General features: G+C 41.3%; 2 protein-coding genes across 2 annotated transcripts in view; one reads left to right on the top strand and one right to left on the bottom strand.

Moving 5' to 3' along the window:
• Positions 1-18,389, bottom strand: part of SLC7A2 (solute carrier family 7 member 2) — a 363,691-nt gene that overhangs the window by 213,884 nt on the left and 131,418 nt on the right. The window lies entirely within an intron of this gene.
• MTMR7 (myotubularin related protein 7) overlaps positions 1-18,389 on the top strand; it is a 105,186-nt gene that overhangs the window by 83,507 nt on the left and 3,290 nt on the right. The window contains exons 8-13 of the mRNA XM_006744844.3: positions 9,317-9,426; positions 10,778-10,903; positions 12,697-12,746; positions 14,060-14,260; positions 15,537-15,677; positions 17,211-17,337. Coding sequence (XP_006744907.1) covers positions 9,317-9,426; positions 10,778-10,903; positions 12,697-12,746; positions 14,060-14,260; positions 15,537-15,677; positions 17,211-17,337 — 755 coding nt within the window. The remainder of the gene's footprint in view (positions 1-9,316; positions 9,427-10,777; positions 10,904-12,696; positions 12,747-14,059; positions 14,261-15,536; positions 15,678-17,210; positions 17,338-18,389) is intronic.

The raw sequence follows: 18,389 nt of genomic DNA on the forward strand, positions 1-18,389 counted from the left end.
GTGTACTTGTGTATACTGTTTTCTCTGCTACTAAATTGAGGCTTGATTGCACCTTACCAATTCATATGATCATCAAATTCTTTAAAAGAAAACAAGGCTGTACAACCATGGGTTTCAGGGAATTACTGTATAGCGATTCCAGAAAATAGCACCTCATGCACAAGGCTGGAATTGTTTTAAAGAATAGTCACTAATCTGGTTGGTGTCCTGTGGAGAAACTAATATGCAAAGCTCTCTAGTTAATGTAGAGTTCTCTATAAAGAGGGCCCACGTTGCTTGGCCTGGGGAGGGAGGAGCAACACCACTAACATTAACAAAGGGAATACAATTTGTGCAGAGCTCAGAAGTTTATTCTGTGTCACCATGGTGGGCTCTAAGTAGAAAGCAGACCATAAAACAGGCTTAACCAAACTTTTCCATGTGACAGGCCATCATGAAGTCCTCTTTCAATGGGTTCACCTGCTAGGATGTTCAGTGAAGGGAGATTATTACCCTTTTACCGGTTCTTTGAAGATCATTTCATTGGGCTTGGCGTTTTGACTCCAAAATGGGAAAGGGACAAATCAAACATCAGCAGAACTCAGGTGGCTGTCAGGCTGGTAATTAAGGGAGGGCCATGAACTCTTCAACTTTAGGTCTTAGGAGACAAGAAAGAGTGATCCCGTGGGGTTCAGACGGAGACTGTCTTTGCATCCTCCCACATCCCACCCAGCAACCGTACACGAAGAAATGAGATTGGTGTTAGGAACTCTCTAAAGAAGATCATCCAAGGCTTATTTTCTTCCAAGTAAATTTCTTATTTCCTCTTGTTTCCTTATGTCCTATAATTATCTGTCTTTTCCTTTTTTGGTGTTATCTATACATGTTTTATGGGATATGGTTGCCCTTTTACGTAAAACAAATATTGTTAGACCTGGGCATTAAACTCCCACGAAGTAAGTACGACTCTCTGTGGCATATGTCTCTGATGTCAGCTGAAATGAACTTCGTTCAGCAAAATGGTTTGTCAATATTGGTTTGGGTTTGGCAACGAGAGTGAACAAATCAGTATTTCTGCCTTTTCCTGAGTTTATCCAAACAAACCCACCAGTTTTAGATTTAAAAATGCAGGCACTGATTGTTTGAGTCTCAAGTGTTCCCCCATCTGTCCGTGTGTATTAATCATCTGCAGAGCTGTTTGCTTTTACCCGGCCGCTCAGCATTTAGCAGGAGAACACCCTTGAAGTGGGTACCTTGCTTGAAAACCTGGTGAGGTTATTTTACTTAACGTACCCAGCTTTAGTGTTCCTGAAAACGGAAATGTTCAACAAGGAGCCATTCGCAGTGTGGGAAGAAAGGAGTTGGCCTGGCAGGGGATACAGCAGCTTGTCTCCTTGCTGAGTGAGCTAAATGAAGAGGGAAACACTGGAACATTCTCTCTGGCAGTACATTTTAGGGCCCTGTTTCTGGGAGCTGTCTGTTCCTCTCTTGCTTTTGGCACAGACCATCTCCAGGTTAGCTGGAAAGCCTGGTGTCTTATTTTTAAACTTGCTGTCGTTTCCATGCCTTGTGGGAAGAGAAGGTGAAAAGGATCATTTGTTCTCCGGCTGAGCTTCAGGGTTTGGATGCCAAGATATCCCTCAGGCTCCCTGGACCTTTTGAAATAAACAGGAATGCCAACTAGCCCTAAGCCCTATAATAACAACCAGAAAGTTTGGCCTATTTAGTGAAAAGAAAAAAAAACAAAACTGTTTGCAAGGTCATGTTATCTGTGAAAGATTTAAAGGAATCAGTGGAGTCCTGAGACTCTACGTGGTGGAATGTGTGTATTTTAGGATGAAGTTGAACACTTTGGGTCATGGCCTGGGGTTAAACAGACCAAACAGCAGGCGCCCAGGGAGTGGAGAGAGGGCCCTGCGAGTGCTGGAATTTCAGGCACTTCCCACCGCTGGGTGCACGGGCAGAGGCGAGCCTGCCCCCTGCAGGAGCCGAGTGGTACTGCTGGGCAGTGTCACTGGGAAGGGAAGCAGGGCCTGCCCAGTTTTACCTAGAGGCTGTCCTTCTGCCTTCATCAGAATCCACAGTCTGTCTTCCAACTGGGTACACACCCCTGAGCTCGCGGGAAGACTTAGGAAGTGCACCCTGGCTAGCTGGCTTCACGGCATCAACTTCGATGTACTCTCCTTCCTAAAACTGCCTTGGAAGGTTCCTTGGCCCAGGCTGGAAGCCATCCCTCCTTGGCCATTTCCCCTCCTAAATGCCCTCTTGCCAACTTTACAAAAGACAAACACACCCTTTATCACATCCTCAGTCTTGTTATGATGTATTATTCCGGGGTGCACGAGAGCGTACCTAATTTAAAACATTATTGCAAGGGTACATGTGCAGAAATGCTGGAAGACTGCTAATCAGGCTAATCTTCCTCGAAGAGTCTAAATAGCTGCTATCCCAGAGAAGTGTAATGGAAGTCACACGTGGGGACAACATTTGTAATTTTACATTTTCTAGTGGCTGCATCAAAAAAAAGTGCAAGGAAATGGGTGGATTTTCAGAATACATTTGTATTTAATTCGATATATCCCACATATTATCATTTCAACATGTAGTCATTACAAAAACTATTCGTGAGATATTTTCTATTCTTTTTTTGATACTAAGTCTTTGACATTTGGGATCTACTTTGCACTCACAGCGTATCTCAGTTCAGACTTGCTCCATTTCAGATATTCAACAGCCACATGCGACTAGCGGCTACCACACTGGATGGTACAGTTTTGAGTGACCAAGTGTGTAATCTTTAAGCTGATAGTAGGTGGGAGGCAAGGAGCATTTAGAGTGGTTCGTGTTTGAATTACAAAAAAATCATATAACTGAGATCGATAGACATTGCTTAAGAGCACGGACTTTGGAGCCAGAATGAATCCGAGCCTCACTGCTTATCAGCCGGTGACCTTGGACAAGTTACTTAACCTCTCTTTGCATTGGCTTCCACTTTTATAAAATAAGGATAATAATAGTACCTTCTTCCTATGATTGCCATGAGGATTAAAAAACTATAGTATGGGAAGCACCTGGAGGAGTGTCTGGCACCTGGTAAGTACTATTTAAGTTTTGCTATTATTATTACTACTAGTAGTACTATTTCCAGTTAAACCCACCAGGGTAGCTGTGGTGGGGTGGCAGAAACTCTAGGCTTCTTTGTCAGAAGACTTGGGCTCTCCTGCTCTTGATCACTTTGTGTTCTGACCTTTCTAAGCCTCAGCTTTGAGGTCGGGTGTGAGTGAGTCTGTATCTCCTTCCTGTCAGGACACCACACTGGATGAACACATAATAAAGCATATTTCATAGCTACCATTTCTGAATCTTCTATCTCCCGGCGTAGTGTATATGTATTATCTCATTTCACCCTTCAATTAACGCTTTGAGGAAGGTGTTTTATCCCCATGGCACACTTGAGGAAATCAAGGCTTGGGTAACTAGCTCCAGGTTGCATTGTTGGGGCACAGAGCTGGAATTTGAATGCCAGAGGATTGGACTCTGAAGCCCATGGCCTTGACCAGTACCACGTGCTGTCGTCCCTGCACAACTTGCGATTATTACTAAGGTGTGCAGGTTAGTTCACATAAAACTAAAATCTAAGTGAAATACGGAGGCCTTCCCAATTCCCAAGATGTCAGATTAAATATGAAACACCCTCTGATAAGAACACCTAGAAATGCCAGATAAATATAGCAAACATTTCCTTAAATGAATGACTGAACTTGTAAGCAAGACGAGGAATGAGCCCTCGGGTAATTGAGACCACAGTGAGACAGCATTGCGCATCCACTAGGGGGGCAGGAGTCAAAAAGCCAAGTGATAACAAGCGTTGGTGCAGATGTGGGGACATCAGAACCCTCGCGCACTGCTCGTGGGATGTAACCGGGTGCAGCTGCTGAAGAAGACAGCCCCTCTGGCAGCTTCTCAAGCGGTGAAACCATGTGACCCAGCGAGTTCAATCCTAGGTATGTCCCCACGAGAAACGAAACATACTTCCATGTAGAACTTGTACATGAATATTCCTAGCAGCATTATTCATCAGAGCCCAGAAGTAGAAATAACCCAAACGCCCATCAGGTGATGAATGGGTAAAAAATGGGGCGTATCCGTCCTGTGAAATATTTGGCCTTAAAGGGAATGAAGTACTCACATGCTGCAACTTGCATTATACTAAGGGGAAGAAGCCACTCAGGATGAACCACATATTGTATGCTTCACTTTATATGAAGTATCTGGAATATGCAAATCTATACAGAAAGAAAGTAGATTAGTGGTTGCCTAGGGCTGGGGGGAGGGAAAATGGGGGTGACTGCTAATGGGTTTCTTTTAGGGGTGATGAAAACATTCTGGAATTGAATATGGTGATGGATACACAACTCCATGAATATACTAAAAATCATCATACACTTTGAATTGCACTGTAAGTAAATTCTATCACAAAACTGTTAGAAAAGAAAGAAGAGGAACTCTCCAGGTGCCAGAAGGAAAGGGGAGGGGGAGGGGAAAAGAGAGGGGGGAATTGCCTTCAGGGAATGCTGAAGCCTTCAGATATTGCTTAAATTTAGCTTTTATTTTTCAAAAAATCTTGCAATTATAGAGGGTCTTTAAAAAAATCAAATAATTCTATGTTTATAACCAAAACAAGAGCAAAACGGCAGTCCTCTTCCCCAACTGTGCCCACTTCCGTTCCCGCTTCTCGGGTAACCGCTTATTATTACCTTAGGCCTCGGCCTCCAGGTTTCTAGTGTCACCCGAGTTCACTGCGGTTGCTTGATTTTTCCCCTTTATGTATGGTCTGCCCGTGTCCCTCTATGGAGGAGGAATGATGGCTTTCAGACACTCTCTACCTTTCACATTCCTTTGATTAGCTCCTTATTCAGTGTGTACATTATTATTGTGTAAGTATCCTTTTCAGCTGAGGCTTTTTATAAAGTTACTCTGGCTGCATTTCCTTTCTAGAACAACTTACTGTCTTCCCTGACGTTCATAAAGGAGGGAGTCCGCACTGCTCTACAGAGTTAAACAGGGCTGCGTCACTTTGCCTTCCAGATAGGCTGCAGATAGCTGTGCTGAATGCTAACCTGGCACCCCGGAGAGGGCAGTGTGGGAATCCTGGCTGGGAATTAGCAGAGATGGCCGTACAGCCCCACTGCAGGGGCTAACGTGACTTCTTCCCCAGGCTGCTAGAAGTGTGAACTCAAACACATCAGCAAAATGATCCTTTTTATGTTCTGTTGGAGCCTTCCATTCTCCTGCTCCAATTCAAATATATTAAACTTCACTTCAGATTACTGTTCTAGTATATCATGCTCTTGGGGGTGCTAATCCTGTATCTTTTTTTCTCTGTCTCTTTGCTCTTACTTGAGAATACCGTTTCTTGGTGTGTTGTAATTTTTTATTCTATTCAGTCAATTTTTCTGTGGGATTCCACAAGTGTTGCTCCTGAGCAGTTTTTTGGTTTGCTTCTTTCTGCCAGGTATCATAAGACTCCAGGCCAAATATGGTAATTTCTCAACTAGGGAATCCTGCACATAGGAAAAGATACTTTTGGATCCCAAACATGTATGAGACTAGACCTAGGGTTTCAACATCCTGGGGATAAATTTAAAAAAAATTTTTTTTTTATTTTCTCAGGATAAATTTTTATTTTCCTCATGTGGAGTCCAGGCATCCTGGTCATCACCCTGAGTCCACAAGTGGATTTTTTTTTTTTTTTTAATGGCTCAGTTTGATACAGGGAATCTCCGTTCCATGTCCTGCCTCACACAGACCCAAAATTTGATCATCCCTGTTCCAGTTATACTTGGCATACTGGTGCATATACTCATCCACTTCCCCTGGCCCCTGCTAAAATGATAAGGAAGTGGTATAAAAAAAAAAAAAAAGAAAAGAGTGAGACAGTGGGAGAATGGGAGAGGAGGTGGCAGCAACAAAAATTTCAATGCTGGAAAATGGATGCATGAGTAATGGACTAGACAAAAGCTGAAATTTATGGTGGGTGTGTGAGAAACATAGAAGCAAACCAGACAGTCCTGCAGACCCTCAGAAAGCTCCAGAATGAAGCATCAGTTTCCTCTGAAACAGGCGGACTGGTTGAATGTTTGTCCTCAGACACCCAGCCTCCTCCCTCCCCTGTGCTGCCCAGTGAAGCCTCTTCCCTCACCTTCACAAGGGAAGATGATGAGGAACTCTCTGGAAAGGTTGACGAGAGACACTCTGGGCTCAGAGAGAGCAGGCATAGCTGGAAGAATGGGCAGGAAATACCAGGCCAAAAAAGGAGGCAGTAAGTAAGAGTAAGGGAGAAGACTACCTGTGGTTCACCTCCCAGCTCTGCTCTGAGCACAATGACAGCCAGTCCTATGAGTCCCTCAGGTGTTTGAAAGTCCCTCCCTGGGGCCTGCAGCCATCCCACGAGAAAGGACTTGCTGGTCCTGGAGTTTGGGGGCTCACACCAGCCACAGGTCACGCAGCAAAGCCCTGCAGCTGAGAGACTTGCTTGTGCACCCAGCACTTCCAGACACCTTTTAGTGCCCCGTGCTTACCTATGATTGGACAGAGATCACCGCACACTTGAGGAAAGCCCACCATGGAAGACGGAGACAACACGCACGCACATACGCGTGCACGCAAGGAAGCGTGCATAGTGAATCCAGAAAAAAACTGATTCATCCAGACAGTAGAAGAAATGAAAACAAACAAAAAACTGGCATTAATCACCTTAGAGAAATAACGGTGACCAAACTGACAGCATTGGCACTACCAGGTGTTGGCCGGGATGTGGGAGAAAGGAATTCTCCCACCCTGTTGGTGAGGATGCAGACTGGGCCAACTCCTTCAGAGAGCGGTTTGGCAATACGTGGTTAGGACCCTCTGACCCAGCCCGTTTCACTTATTGAAATGCATGGATGGGGATTTTCCACAAGGAGATTGTAGACAGATGTCTTTTCAGGCACTGTTGCTAAATATTGAAAAAGAAGAAACAACAGTAGGGAAATAGATAATCAGATATATTCATAGAGTGGAATATTATATGCTTGTCAAATGAGTGAAATCTACTTACATAATATGGAAGTCTCAAAAATAAAATGTTGGCTAAAAAAGTCAAGTTGCAAAGGCTAGAAGTGTGAATGAGGATAATTAATAGTCATGAGGACTAACTTATAAAGCAACATATAAAATAACTGATGGGCTATTATCCCCACTTTACACCCAAGTAAACTGAGGCACAGAGAGGCTAATTAGAGTGTCCAAGATTACACAGCTAGTAAGTAGTGAAGGGACGTACCCCTGCCTGGCAATGTTCACAGACTTCAGGCGGAAGAGCAGGATGACATAGGAACATGGGACTTTGTAACATTTTTTTCTTTGAGAGATCTGAAATAATTGTGGCCAGTCTGAGTGTCCGTTACATTATTTTAAAACCTTTTATATGTTCAAATATTTCACAACTTAACACATTTTCATGACTAAGGAGACCAGAACCTTGCAAACAGCCTGCTGCTGAGTGCCGAGGGGCACGGGGCTGACCCACAGAGCCGTTGATTCTATGCATCAGTCTGTGTATTTTTCCCTGAGCTTCAGCAAAGGGAAAAAAGCTTTCCCGTATTGTTCTGCATGTGCTTTATCAGGAGAGTGTGTGATGTGAGTGGGAGGGGGTAGCACTGTAACCTCAGACAAAGGGACAGTGCTCGTGAGTCAGAGCCCTGCCAGAGAGAACTCAGTTCTCTAGCTGCTTATTAGGTCACTGGAGCTGTGCTTCCAGCTCAGCAAGAATTTGGGATTTTGCCTAAACACATTTATAATACGGTTTTCTTAAGTAGGGCCTTTTGCTGGGAATTTTGGTGTTATTTTCTTCATCATTGCTGTCCTCTATGACTCCGAATTTATGTGTGTGTGTGTTTTAATGTGGCTCTTATATTGTGGAAAAAGAGAGTGAACCCTCTCATGTGGCATGTCTGAGGAAAAGACAGTTAAGAAATATTGTAATTAACAGTTACTCTTTTCCAAATGTGCAATACCTTTCTCTTTTTTTTAAGATTTTACTTATTTACTTGCGAGAGAGAGAAGGCACGGGAGCACGAGCGGAGGAGGGAGAGGGACAACAGACTCCACGCTGAGCGCAGAGCAGGACCTGGGGGCTTGGGACTTGATTACAGGACCCTGAGATGAGAGCTGGAGCTGAAACCAAGAGTTGGACACTTAACCGACTGCGCTCTATTTTGGAAGAGTTAACAAAGTTGAATCTGGGAGTTTAGCGTTGGAAGGACACTTACATATACTTTAGTACACCTTGCCTATTTTAAACATGAAGAGATCGAGGCTCAAAAAGGTTGAAATGACTTGTGCAAGACTACAGCTAGGGACAGACAGCGCTGGGAGTAGGAGAAAGGGCTCCCTACTCCCTGCATGTATCACAGCATCGCAGAATACAAGAAAATATACTTTAGCAAACAAACAGAAACGTCTATGGAACATTATTTGTCATTGACTTACAGGATTCCTCAAAACTACTTCATAGGTATAAAACCCATTTACTTTGGAATGTATATTTCTGATACGTAGTCAGAACACTAGCTCTAAAACTTTTACATTAACTAAAAGTAAGCTCTAGAGCTGAAATTGCTTGTGATAATATGGAGGTGTTGACACACCCGCTTGAGTGTAAACACAGATATTATGATTCTAGCTGACCTTTATTTTCAGTCAAAGGGAAAGCCCCTAACTTGATGCTGGAGAAGCAGTTCAGAAGGACAGGATCTCAGTTTTAAGTTCCTAGGCTTTCCTCCCAGTGGGTGGGGGTTGTTGGCAAGGAGAGTTGGAGCATTTCCTTCTGAGATGTTTAGGATGGTGGTTTTGTGTCTTCACAGTGGTCCTAAACGGAAGTGGTTGGGTACTACAGAGTTGTAACTGGGCAGGTTCTGGGGTTCGTTACAAGAACTTTCTTCTGTAGCCCGCTCATTCATGGCCCACTGCTAATCTTTGCTGGAAGGGTAAATAGATCTTCTCTGCTGGTCCTTTACTGTGGTCCATGATTTTCATTAATATTGGAGTTTAAACCTTACAAACATAGTACTTCTGAACAAATGCAGCATCCCCGAGGACCAGAGAAGGTAGAAGAGCCTCATTTGAAGTGGTTCAGTAGAATCAATTTTAGTAAGTATGGACATATATCCTGACTTAATTTCTTCCAGAAAATACAGTGATGAAGGGAATCGTGAACAAACTGCCTGCAAGTATGAGCATATATAAAGTAAGAGATTGTCTTAAGTTTGCTTTCATCACATGATTTACCTTGCAGTGTGTGAACTGAAATCGCCCTCAATGAGTGACTTTCTGTGGGGACTGGAGAACTCGGGCTGGTTAAGGCACATCAAGGCCATCATGGATGCAGGGATCTTCATCGCGAAGGTATGGGTAAGGGCAGCGCTGCCAGCGAACTCTGACTTCAGACCAGAGAGGCTGTTTCCTCCCCATCTGCTGAGGCTGCCGCATAGTAAGCTGTGGCTCGCCCAGTGGGGAGCTGGCTTTGCCGACCCCCATGTTTGGCCTCTTAACATGTGACTGCTGCGAAAGAGAGGACAGTGCTCTGCTGATAGGATGGCGGCACAGCGGTAAATGGTAAAACATTTTCAGAGTATTCTCTCTTCGGGTAGGCCTGGCCCTAAATGGAGGAAAGAATTTTCTACTGGAGAGTACATACATCCAAATGTGTGACACTTCAGTGACCAAGGCCAGTCTTCCATCTTAGTAAACCGCAACTTCTTTGCCATGACGGCGGAAACAAGTCATGTTTCCAAACCTGGTAGGTAGGTTCCCTTCTGCCACGGGAACAACCTTGCTGTGACTTTCATGTAAGCAGGTTTTAGATGCATTATCTATTTTCTCAGTGTTTTTTGTTGGTTCTGTTTGTTTTTATAGATCCCTCTCAGATTTATACCTAAAGACAACCATGTCTTTTCTGAGGATATGGTATGCTCCCCTTTATTAGATAATTCATTTATTTACCAAGTATTTATTTAGTGCAAGGCACTTTCGTAAGTGCAGAGCAGGCAATGCCAAATAAACCAGATCAAGTCTCTTCTCTTACAGAGCTTGCATTCTGGTTTGGGACACAGAAAGTGAATAAATAATAAACAGGATTTCTGGTAGTGAAAGTGCTATGTTGCAATCTCTACTATGTTTCCCAGTTTATGTTTCCTGCCAGAACACTCAGCTAAAAATTGTGTGTGCATTTGCAGTAGCAGACAGAAATTCTTTTGAGACTCCCTGCTATAATTTTTACCTTATTTTCTCTTCCTTCCCCTACCCCAGGATCCATTACTTGACTCCTATCCTTTTATCTCTAATTTCATAGTTTTACTACATATAATTTTTGTGTCTTTCCCTTTTTGGAAATGACTGAGACCAGTAGCAGCTGCAGAATTTCAATATTGGAAAGGTCTTATGAACCCCGACGGGAGGGTTGAAGGTGCTCAGGAAGCGTAGCACATATACGTAGTTGCAGTGGTCTGGGGTGGCTCCTGGGTATAATGGGAAGGAAAAGTTTTGGTTGCCAGCATCAAATGACTCCTTGGCTCTACCCTAACTGGATGGGGCATGAAACACTAAATTAGCTGTTTTCGGTTATGTTTTTTTTAATTATTATTATTTTCTCCCCCTTTTCTTTCTATAGGTATAAAAACCAAACCTAGGTCTGAGGAGACGTTTTTCCTTTTTGTAGCCATTCTTTCTGACTCTTTGCTGGTCCTGTGTTTGTTAGGCAGTTTCAGAGGAAGGGGCGAGCGTGCTTGTTCACTGCTCGGATGGCTGGGACAGGACTGCCCAAGCGTGCTCAGTGGCCGGCCTCCTGCTGGATCCGCATTACCGGACTCTGAGGGGCTTTATGGTGAGTGCGGCCGCCGGGCTTCTGCCCCACGCAGGGCCTTGAACAAAATGGACCTCCCTTTCGGCAACTGTTGGCAACTCGTTTTTCCCTCTCTCTGTTATTTTTCTCTTAGTAGATCAGCAAGATTAAAGGGGAAGAGGTAGAAAATGGTCTTGGAGTAAAGAAGTGAATTTCTGGGATATTGGAACCAATTCAAATTAGTGCTAATTATTAAATGTGAATTTGGGGGCAAATATAAAATATATTCAGTAGTCTGTAAGATAGTGAATTTTATACATTATTCGCTCATAAATCAAGTTTGAGGTAACATGTGAACATGTGGTAGGAAACATTTTTCAGGAAAAAATATTTGGAGAAAAAATTTTCTGTCCTCTGCATGCAAAGTCCTTGAGAGGAAAAACTTTTTACTACTTTGATTTTTTTAGGTAGTCCTTCACAACTATAGCTGAGAGTACTGAATATTTCAGTGTTTCTGTGCTCTCTGTTGAAATTATGAGCACATCCTTTCCTAGATTTTCACCTTTAGGTGTGCATCACAGTGCAACGTGTTCCTTCCACCTGCAGAATATTTGTGTAGTTACTGGGATGGTGAAGTTCTGGCCAAGCTGGAGCCCTGTTCTTAACATGACTGGAGGGGCTTCCTAAGTGGTTCCTGGTTCTTGCCTCTGGCACCATGATTTGGTAGAAAGTGCTTCAGTGGATCCTGCATCCATGCTAGGGATAGATGCTGACAGAGGAGCCTGAATGGGCTATCTCTACTGCTTGATTGCCTTCACCGAGTAAGATCAGCTGACACTCTGGGTACAAGAGAGGAGAGGCAGAGGCAGGTTTCCTTTATGGGCTTTTTCTTTTTCTCCTTTTTTTGAAAGTGTTAGAGAACTTCCAATTCCCTGTGATAGCATTGAGACATCAGAGTGATCCTCCAGCTTCAGACCCCTCCCCTGGACTGAGGTTAGGGTTCCTTCCTTTCCATTTGGAGACTGGAGGGTTTCTGGCTCACACATTCCTTCATACCATCCTCTACCACCATGGACTCTTTTTGATTCTGCCCCATTAAATTTACGTGTTGTCAAGGGCAAACTTCAACCACTCCATATTTTTTAAGGGAAATCTCTGGCCATTTTAGAGCATTGGTGATAGCGATGGGATCGGTCTGTATTACTTGATTCTTTTTAAAATCCAGATAATTTGAGATTGTAAACTTATGTTACCCCAACTCCAAAGCAGGGCTGAAACTCCTCTATTATGTCCCCAACACCTGTCATTTTAGGATTTTTCTAATGTGTAGTAAAGATCACAGGAATATATTCCTAATTGTTCTTGTAAGAAGGTTGGTATTTGATATTACCCTGAGACCTGTTGGTTAAGAGATGGGCTTTGGTGTAGAAAGAACTAGGTTATGAGGTAGCATCAACCACTTCTTAGTAGCGTGATCTTAGAAGTATTTAACCTCTTTTTCAGTTTCCCCTTCTGAAAAATGAGTGATCATACTTGTCCCACAGTGAAATGAGATTATATATGAAGCACTATGACCAGTGTTTCTAGAAAACACTCAGTGGGTGCTGCTATTACGTTTTCAAATGTCCATTCCCACTTATTTTTCCTGTGGATGACCTTCAGCTTGTCCTTCTGCTACACATCTGTGTTGGTGGACAAGGAGTGTGCATTCATCTGCACTACCTGAGGGTAGTGACTTCTCCAAGATCCTTTGAATCCTTCAACATTGTTGGTTGGGGTCTCTTATTTTTCCTTGTTTTCTTCTCTCCATGATATTTATATTCTTTTTCGTATAGGTATTAATTGAAAAGGACTGGATTTCCTTTGGTCATAAGTTTAATCACAGGTAAAAAAAAATACTTAAAAATCTGTTGTTTTGAATGTGTAGGACAAAAAAATTCTGTTTCTGAAGTTTTCAATTTAGTGGGGAAAATAGCCTTATTTTGTGTATCTTATTCAAAAAGTTAAAGTTTTGTTGTATACATTGTATCATGAAGTTCTACCATCTAGTGGCAGCAATATCTCTGAGATAGAGGATAATGGACAGAAAGAATGTGGAAATGGACAAAGACTAGCTATATAATTGTTTTACGAGGAAACCCTTTTTAAAGCTACCAAGTTGAGTGGAACTGAAACTTCTGAGAAGTTTCCAGTTCTAATGTTTTCACTCTTGGAAGAACTCCTAAACTGATCTTTACTCATTTCTATTCCTAAAGTTGGTCATCCATTGCTGAGCAGATGAGGTTCTATATTGTTATTTTGAATTTGATGGCACCCAAATAACCCTTTTGGATTCTAAAATTCACATGATAGTGTAAAGGACTAGGCAGTCTTCATTTAAAAATCAATACAAGGGGTGCCTGGGTTGCTCAGTCAGTTGAGCATCTGATTCTTGATCTTGGCTTGGGTCTTGATCTCAGGGTTGTGAGTTCAAGCCCATGGTGGGCTTCATGCTGGGCATGGAACCTACTTAAAAAAATCAATACAAATGTGAGGGAGAAGCTTCTGATGTACTCTTGAAAAACAAAGATGGGAGATATAAAGGTATGGGAGTCTGGGAGTATGGGAATTGTCACATGGAAAATAAATTACGGGACAGGTTTTAACATTGCTCTAAAAATATCCTGAGAAACTTGGGAAACCACATTTTTTTCAAGTTGTCTTTCTTCCTCTTCCCTTCCAACAAAACAGTGCAAAAGCAAAAAACTCTAACACTCCCACAAATTGCTAATTAAATAAAGTGGAAGATTTATTTCAAAAGTCCTGAAGTACTTTTGGGAAACTTGAATTAAAGAATGCTCTATTAAAAAAGCGGAAGATTTACTTCAAAAGTCGCGAATGTACTTTTACAACTTGAATTAAAGAATGCTCTTAAAAAAAAAGAATGTTCTTTTGCCATGGCAAGTTTCCTTGAATTTTCTCTCTTGCACTAATGCTTTCTTTTGTAACTGTACGTCCCTTTTCTAGCCAGACCTTCAGTACAGTTTCTCTTGAAAGTGGAATTTAAGAAGTTAATTTTTTCCACTTCTGCACCCCAGGTTTATAAGGTTTGTCTAGAAATTAGGTCTTCTTGTATGTAAACTAGGGTTTTTGCATTTATAGCTTTGTAAATAAAAAACCTCAACTTCCTATAAAGTCTCTTAATATTTTGTTGTATAGATATGGCAATCTAGATGGTGATCCAAAAGAAATCTCTCCAGTTATTGATCAGTTCATTGAGTGTGTCTGGCAGTTAATGGAACAATTTCCCTGTGCCTTTGAGTTCAATGAGAGATTTTTGATTCACATTCAACATCACATTTATTCCTGCCAGTTTGGAAACTTCTTATGTAATAGCCAAAAGGAGCGACAAGAGCTCAAGTAAGTGTTTTGCTGTTTAATTTTTATCTAAGGATTTTGTGATTGAGAATTTCAGATGACATTTTAAAATTCTGGAGACTATTTTAGCCACGTATCTATACTGGCAGATGAAAGTTATTTTGTTTTTCCTGACATCACTTCATAAACGGTTTAATGTCAGTGACTGATAAAGATAGACACAAGGTCATTTGCCCCACTGACATCCACAGACAGGGTGGCAGACTTGATGCACTCACATTGAAAGGAAACTTCCTGGAGTCAGAGGAAGCAATTTTTGTACTTAAAAGGAAAAAGTTAGACATCTTCAGTGGATATACTCTCCGAGTAAGAATTGCAAATCTAACTGGGAAAGCAAATTCGAAACTCCAGTCATTCTTTTACTCAGATTAAAACTGTATTGTTTTTAACCAGGAGGAAAGTCAGTGAAATGTAGAATTTAAAATAAATTGCTAAGTCAAAAACTGAACAGCAAAGTGCTTTATGAATTGCAATGAGAGAACAGTTTTGAAATTTTCATAAAATGATTTTAACTCTGTGGTGTATATAATACCAGATTTAATTCTGGAAATGATCAGTTCAAGTAAAATGGGCTTTACTGGTTTTATATAGTCTGAACAGAAAGAAAATGGCCTTTTCAGGTGCATACTAGTTTGTTTTCTCTCAGGAACTTCAAGTGTGATTCCTGCTAAATGGTAAATGATGAAAAGCAGCAGAGTGCTTCCTTCAAGCTCACCTCTTTTCCTAGACAGTTTTGTGCTTTGCTGTGACAGACCCATCACTTTAATGGTGTCTGCTTGCCTTTGAATCCTGGCTATTCCACTCACTATGTGTCTTTGTGACTATGTGACTTTGAGAGAAACTGCTCAATCTCTCTTAGCCTCGGTTTCCTCACCTGTACAATGGACAGATCTCGTAGGAGTTCAGTGAGGGCTGGATGAGAGAAAACAGGTGAAGCATTTAAATAGTACCTAGCAAATAATAAAATTTCAGTGATTATTTGGGGAAAAATTTCCCCCAAATACATAAAGTTTTGTTTTACACTCAGAGGAATTAAACATCTTGTCCAGGCCAGTTCAGATGGCAGAGAAGTTGAGACTCTTACAGTGCCCTTCTGCTAGATCATGAGGACACACAGACTGTAAATTTCCCTGCTACAGAACAGGGACATGGGATATTCATCTAACAATTATTGGTCCCTTTCCAGATTTAATATTACATATCTACAATTGCTAAGAACCAAGATGGGTCATTTTCAGGCTTCTTTTCTTTATAACAGAATTCAAGAAAGAACATACTCTTTATGGGCTCACCTGTGGAAGAATCGGGCTGACTATATGAATCCTCTATTTAGAGCTGATCACAGTCAGACCTGGGGAACCCTTTGTCTCCCCTCAACGCCATTCAACTTCATGTACAAGTATGTAAACCTCTAGGACCTTACTCAGTATGCTTATGAACCTAGATTCTGCCACTGTTTAACATCTGGAGGCCAAAGCAGATGAACACTGAGCCTCAAGGCTTTTTTTTTGGATGTAAAACACACTAAAAGAGGATGCTTTAAATACCTGATCTGGTATTTTTGCCAGTGTCCCCTCTCCCCTTCCTTCCCCCTACATATGGAATTCTCTTTAGAAGTCAATGTTTTATAATAATGATCTTTAAAAATGTAAGTTCCAGTATTATTAGAAGCAAAAAACAGAGAGGGAGGGAAGAAGAAAGGAAGGAAGCAAGAAAGGATAGAGGAAAGGATGGACCAGGTAAACCAAGTGTCTTGTAAGTTAAATGTGGAATCACAAGTTTAGATAGTGATCATGACTTAGCTTACCTTCTTTTTCTGCTGAAACTCTGCCTAGTGGAACTATTTCCCTGTGGAAATAAATTATTTTTAAGACTGTATATATATTGGGATGGGGAGAGCAGGGTGGCATCCTACAGATTCTATTAGAGATGTAGGTTATATTTTATCCTTTGGCTTCTCTATGTGGAAGTTGTATGATGTGAAGGATGTCTCAGAGGTCAGCAAAAAGACAAACTTACACAGAACAAACTGAGAAACCACATTCTTTCTCCCTATGCACCCCCGAAAACACACTTAGTGCTTAGTGGCTTCCTCTATAGTTTTTTTTTTCCCCCTCATCAATTTGCTTTTGTTCTTAATTATTTCTATCTAATTATTTGCCCAGAATTTTAAAGACTACTGTCACACTGGAAAAAAAAAAAAAGCCATAAAACAGCAGTTTTGAGAGCTGTTGAGATACAATGCAATCAATTGTATTGCTCCTAATTTGTTAGTAATAGCCAGTCAACAAATATGTTATAGAGGGTCCAGCACTATTCTACGCACTATGGATAAAACAATGAATGATACTAAAACCCTGCCCTCAAAGTACTTTTCTAAGTAAAGCATAGATCTACAGACATCCCTGTGATAATACTATTTATTCTTTGCAATCCAGTATGCTTTATTGTGTAGGATAAAAGAAGAAAGATTTATTGCAAATGGAAATGTCAATTTTTGGTGGTTGTGATTAAAAAAAAAAAAAAGACAAGCCAAAACCCTCAAATCTGCAACTGAGAGATTCTAAATGTTAATATAATCACTAATTTTCCAAGTTTACTTCAAAACTAAGAGCCATTTTCTTAAAAAGAAAAAAGAATATGGTAATATGGCTACTTCGGTCTACTTTAGAAAGATACAGGCCTTCTTATTTCAGGACCATATGTACAAGTAGACTCACCATGAATTTATCCTCCTGAAAGAAATTTACTGACCCAAGAAAAAGAGAACATCAACATGAAATCATTACCTTAAGTAAGTGTCGTCTTTGAGCCCGTAATTCGTGATCATTAGGACTTTGGGACTCCGGCATTACAGATACCTTAGAAGACTTGAGGGAGTGAATTTACAGACTGATATGGCAGTATCCTAAAGCTCTGCCATCTTTTGCAGGTTTTGGAATGGGATGTACAATCGCTTTGAAAAGGGACTGCAGCCCCGACAGTCTGTTACGGATTACCTTATGGCAGTGAAGGAGGAGACCCAGCAGCTGCAGGAAGAACTAGAGGCCCTGGAAGAAGTAAGACACGCTCGTTCTTATTCGTCTCTTTTTGATGCTTATTTCTTGACAACCACTGTTCCATGAACACCTCTCATGACTCAGGATATGTGAACGCAGCAACATAGCCATTTCATATTTTTAGCTAAGTGGATAACCTGAAACAGAACCCCACCTAGATACCTGGCTCGGGGCTCACTCACATGGTTTGCTGAACTTGTCGGTTATTCCTAGAATAGATCAGGTTTTATTTATTACTGTTATTTGAGAGAACTAAAATTCTTTCTGAAAGGTACATTAAAAAATGGGATTCAGAGTGAAAGAACAAAATCAGATATATGCACATGTGGTAAAATTTTCTCTACTTTTTAGAATATTATTATTACATTAGCCTATGAATGGTAATAGCTGAGACCAACTTAGCAACAGCCTAATTTTTGGCTTTTATAATTTCCCAGTAATTGGCCAGGAAGGTTATAATATACATATTTTTGCTAATTATATAACTTTGTTTCCAGTGATACCACTGGTTTAGTTGCTCACTAAAACCACTTGGATTCTTTGCTTCATTCTGCTTCACTCATCTTAAAACTCCATGGCATCATCAGGTCATTCACTTGCTCAAGAACTGGCAACCAATTCCTGTGGTCTGGACCAGAATTCTGAATTGAGACTAAATATTAAAATAAGATGAAAGGCCTTTTCTCCCCGCTCCTAAGATCATATGTGGTGTAGATTGGTAATGTCTAATGAAATGAAAGTTGATGAAATTATCACAAGACGAGTTCCAACAAAGTCTACTCCTTTACTAATGGATAGTCACCCCTGAGAATGATGGCCTGGGGGACATGCACTATGGTTCAGGGACCCCACCAATATAGATAGTCATGTAGAGGTAGCTGGTGAGGCTGACTTCTCTGGTTGTTCCCATAACATTACCAGGAAACATCACCTTTCAAGATAGAAGTACCACGGAAGAACTTAGGTCTAGGGTTGCACACTCAAGTCCATACAGGAGCCAGATGGATGAAACAAATTCTGTCACTAGTAAACTGTTGGTTTTGAGAATTTTT

This window comes from Leptonychotes weddellii, chromosome 2 (genome assembly GCF_054177405.1).
Source record: "Leptonychotes weddellii isolate Sample4059 chromosome 2, ASM5417740v2, whole genome shotgun sequence".
Taxonomy (NCBI): domain Eukaryota; kingdom Metazoa; phylum Chordata; class Mammalia; order Carnivora; family Phocidae; genus Leptonychotes; species Leptonychotes weddellii.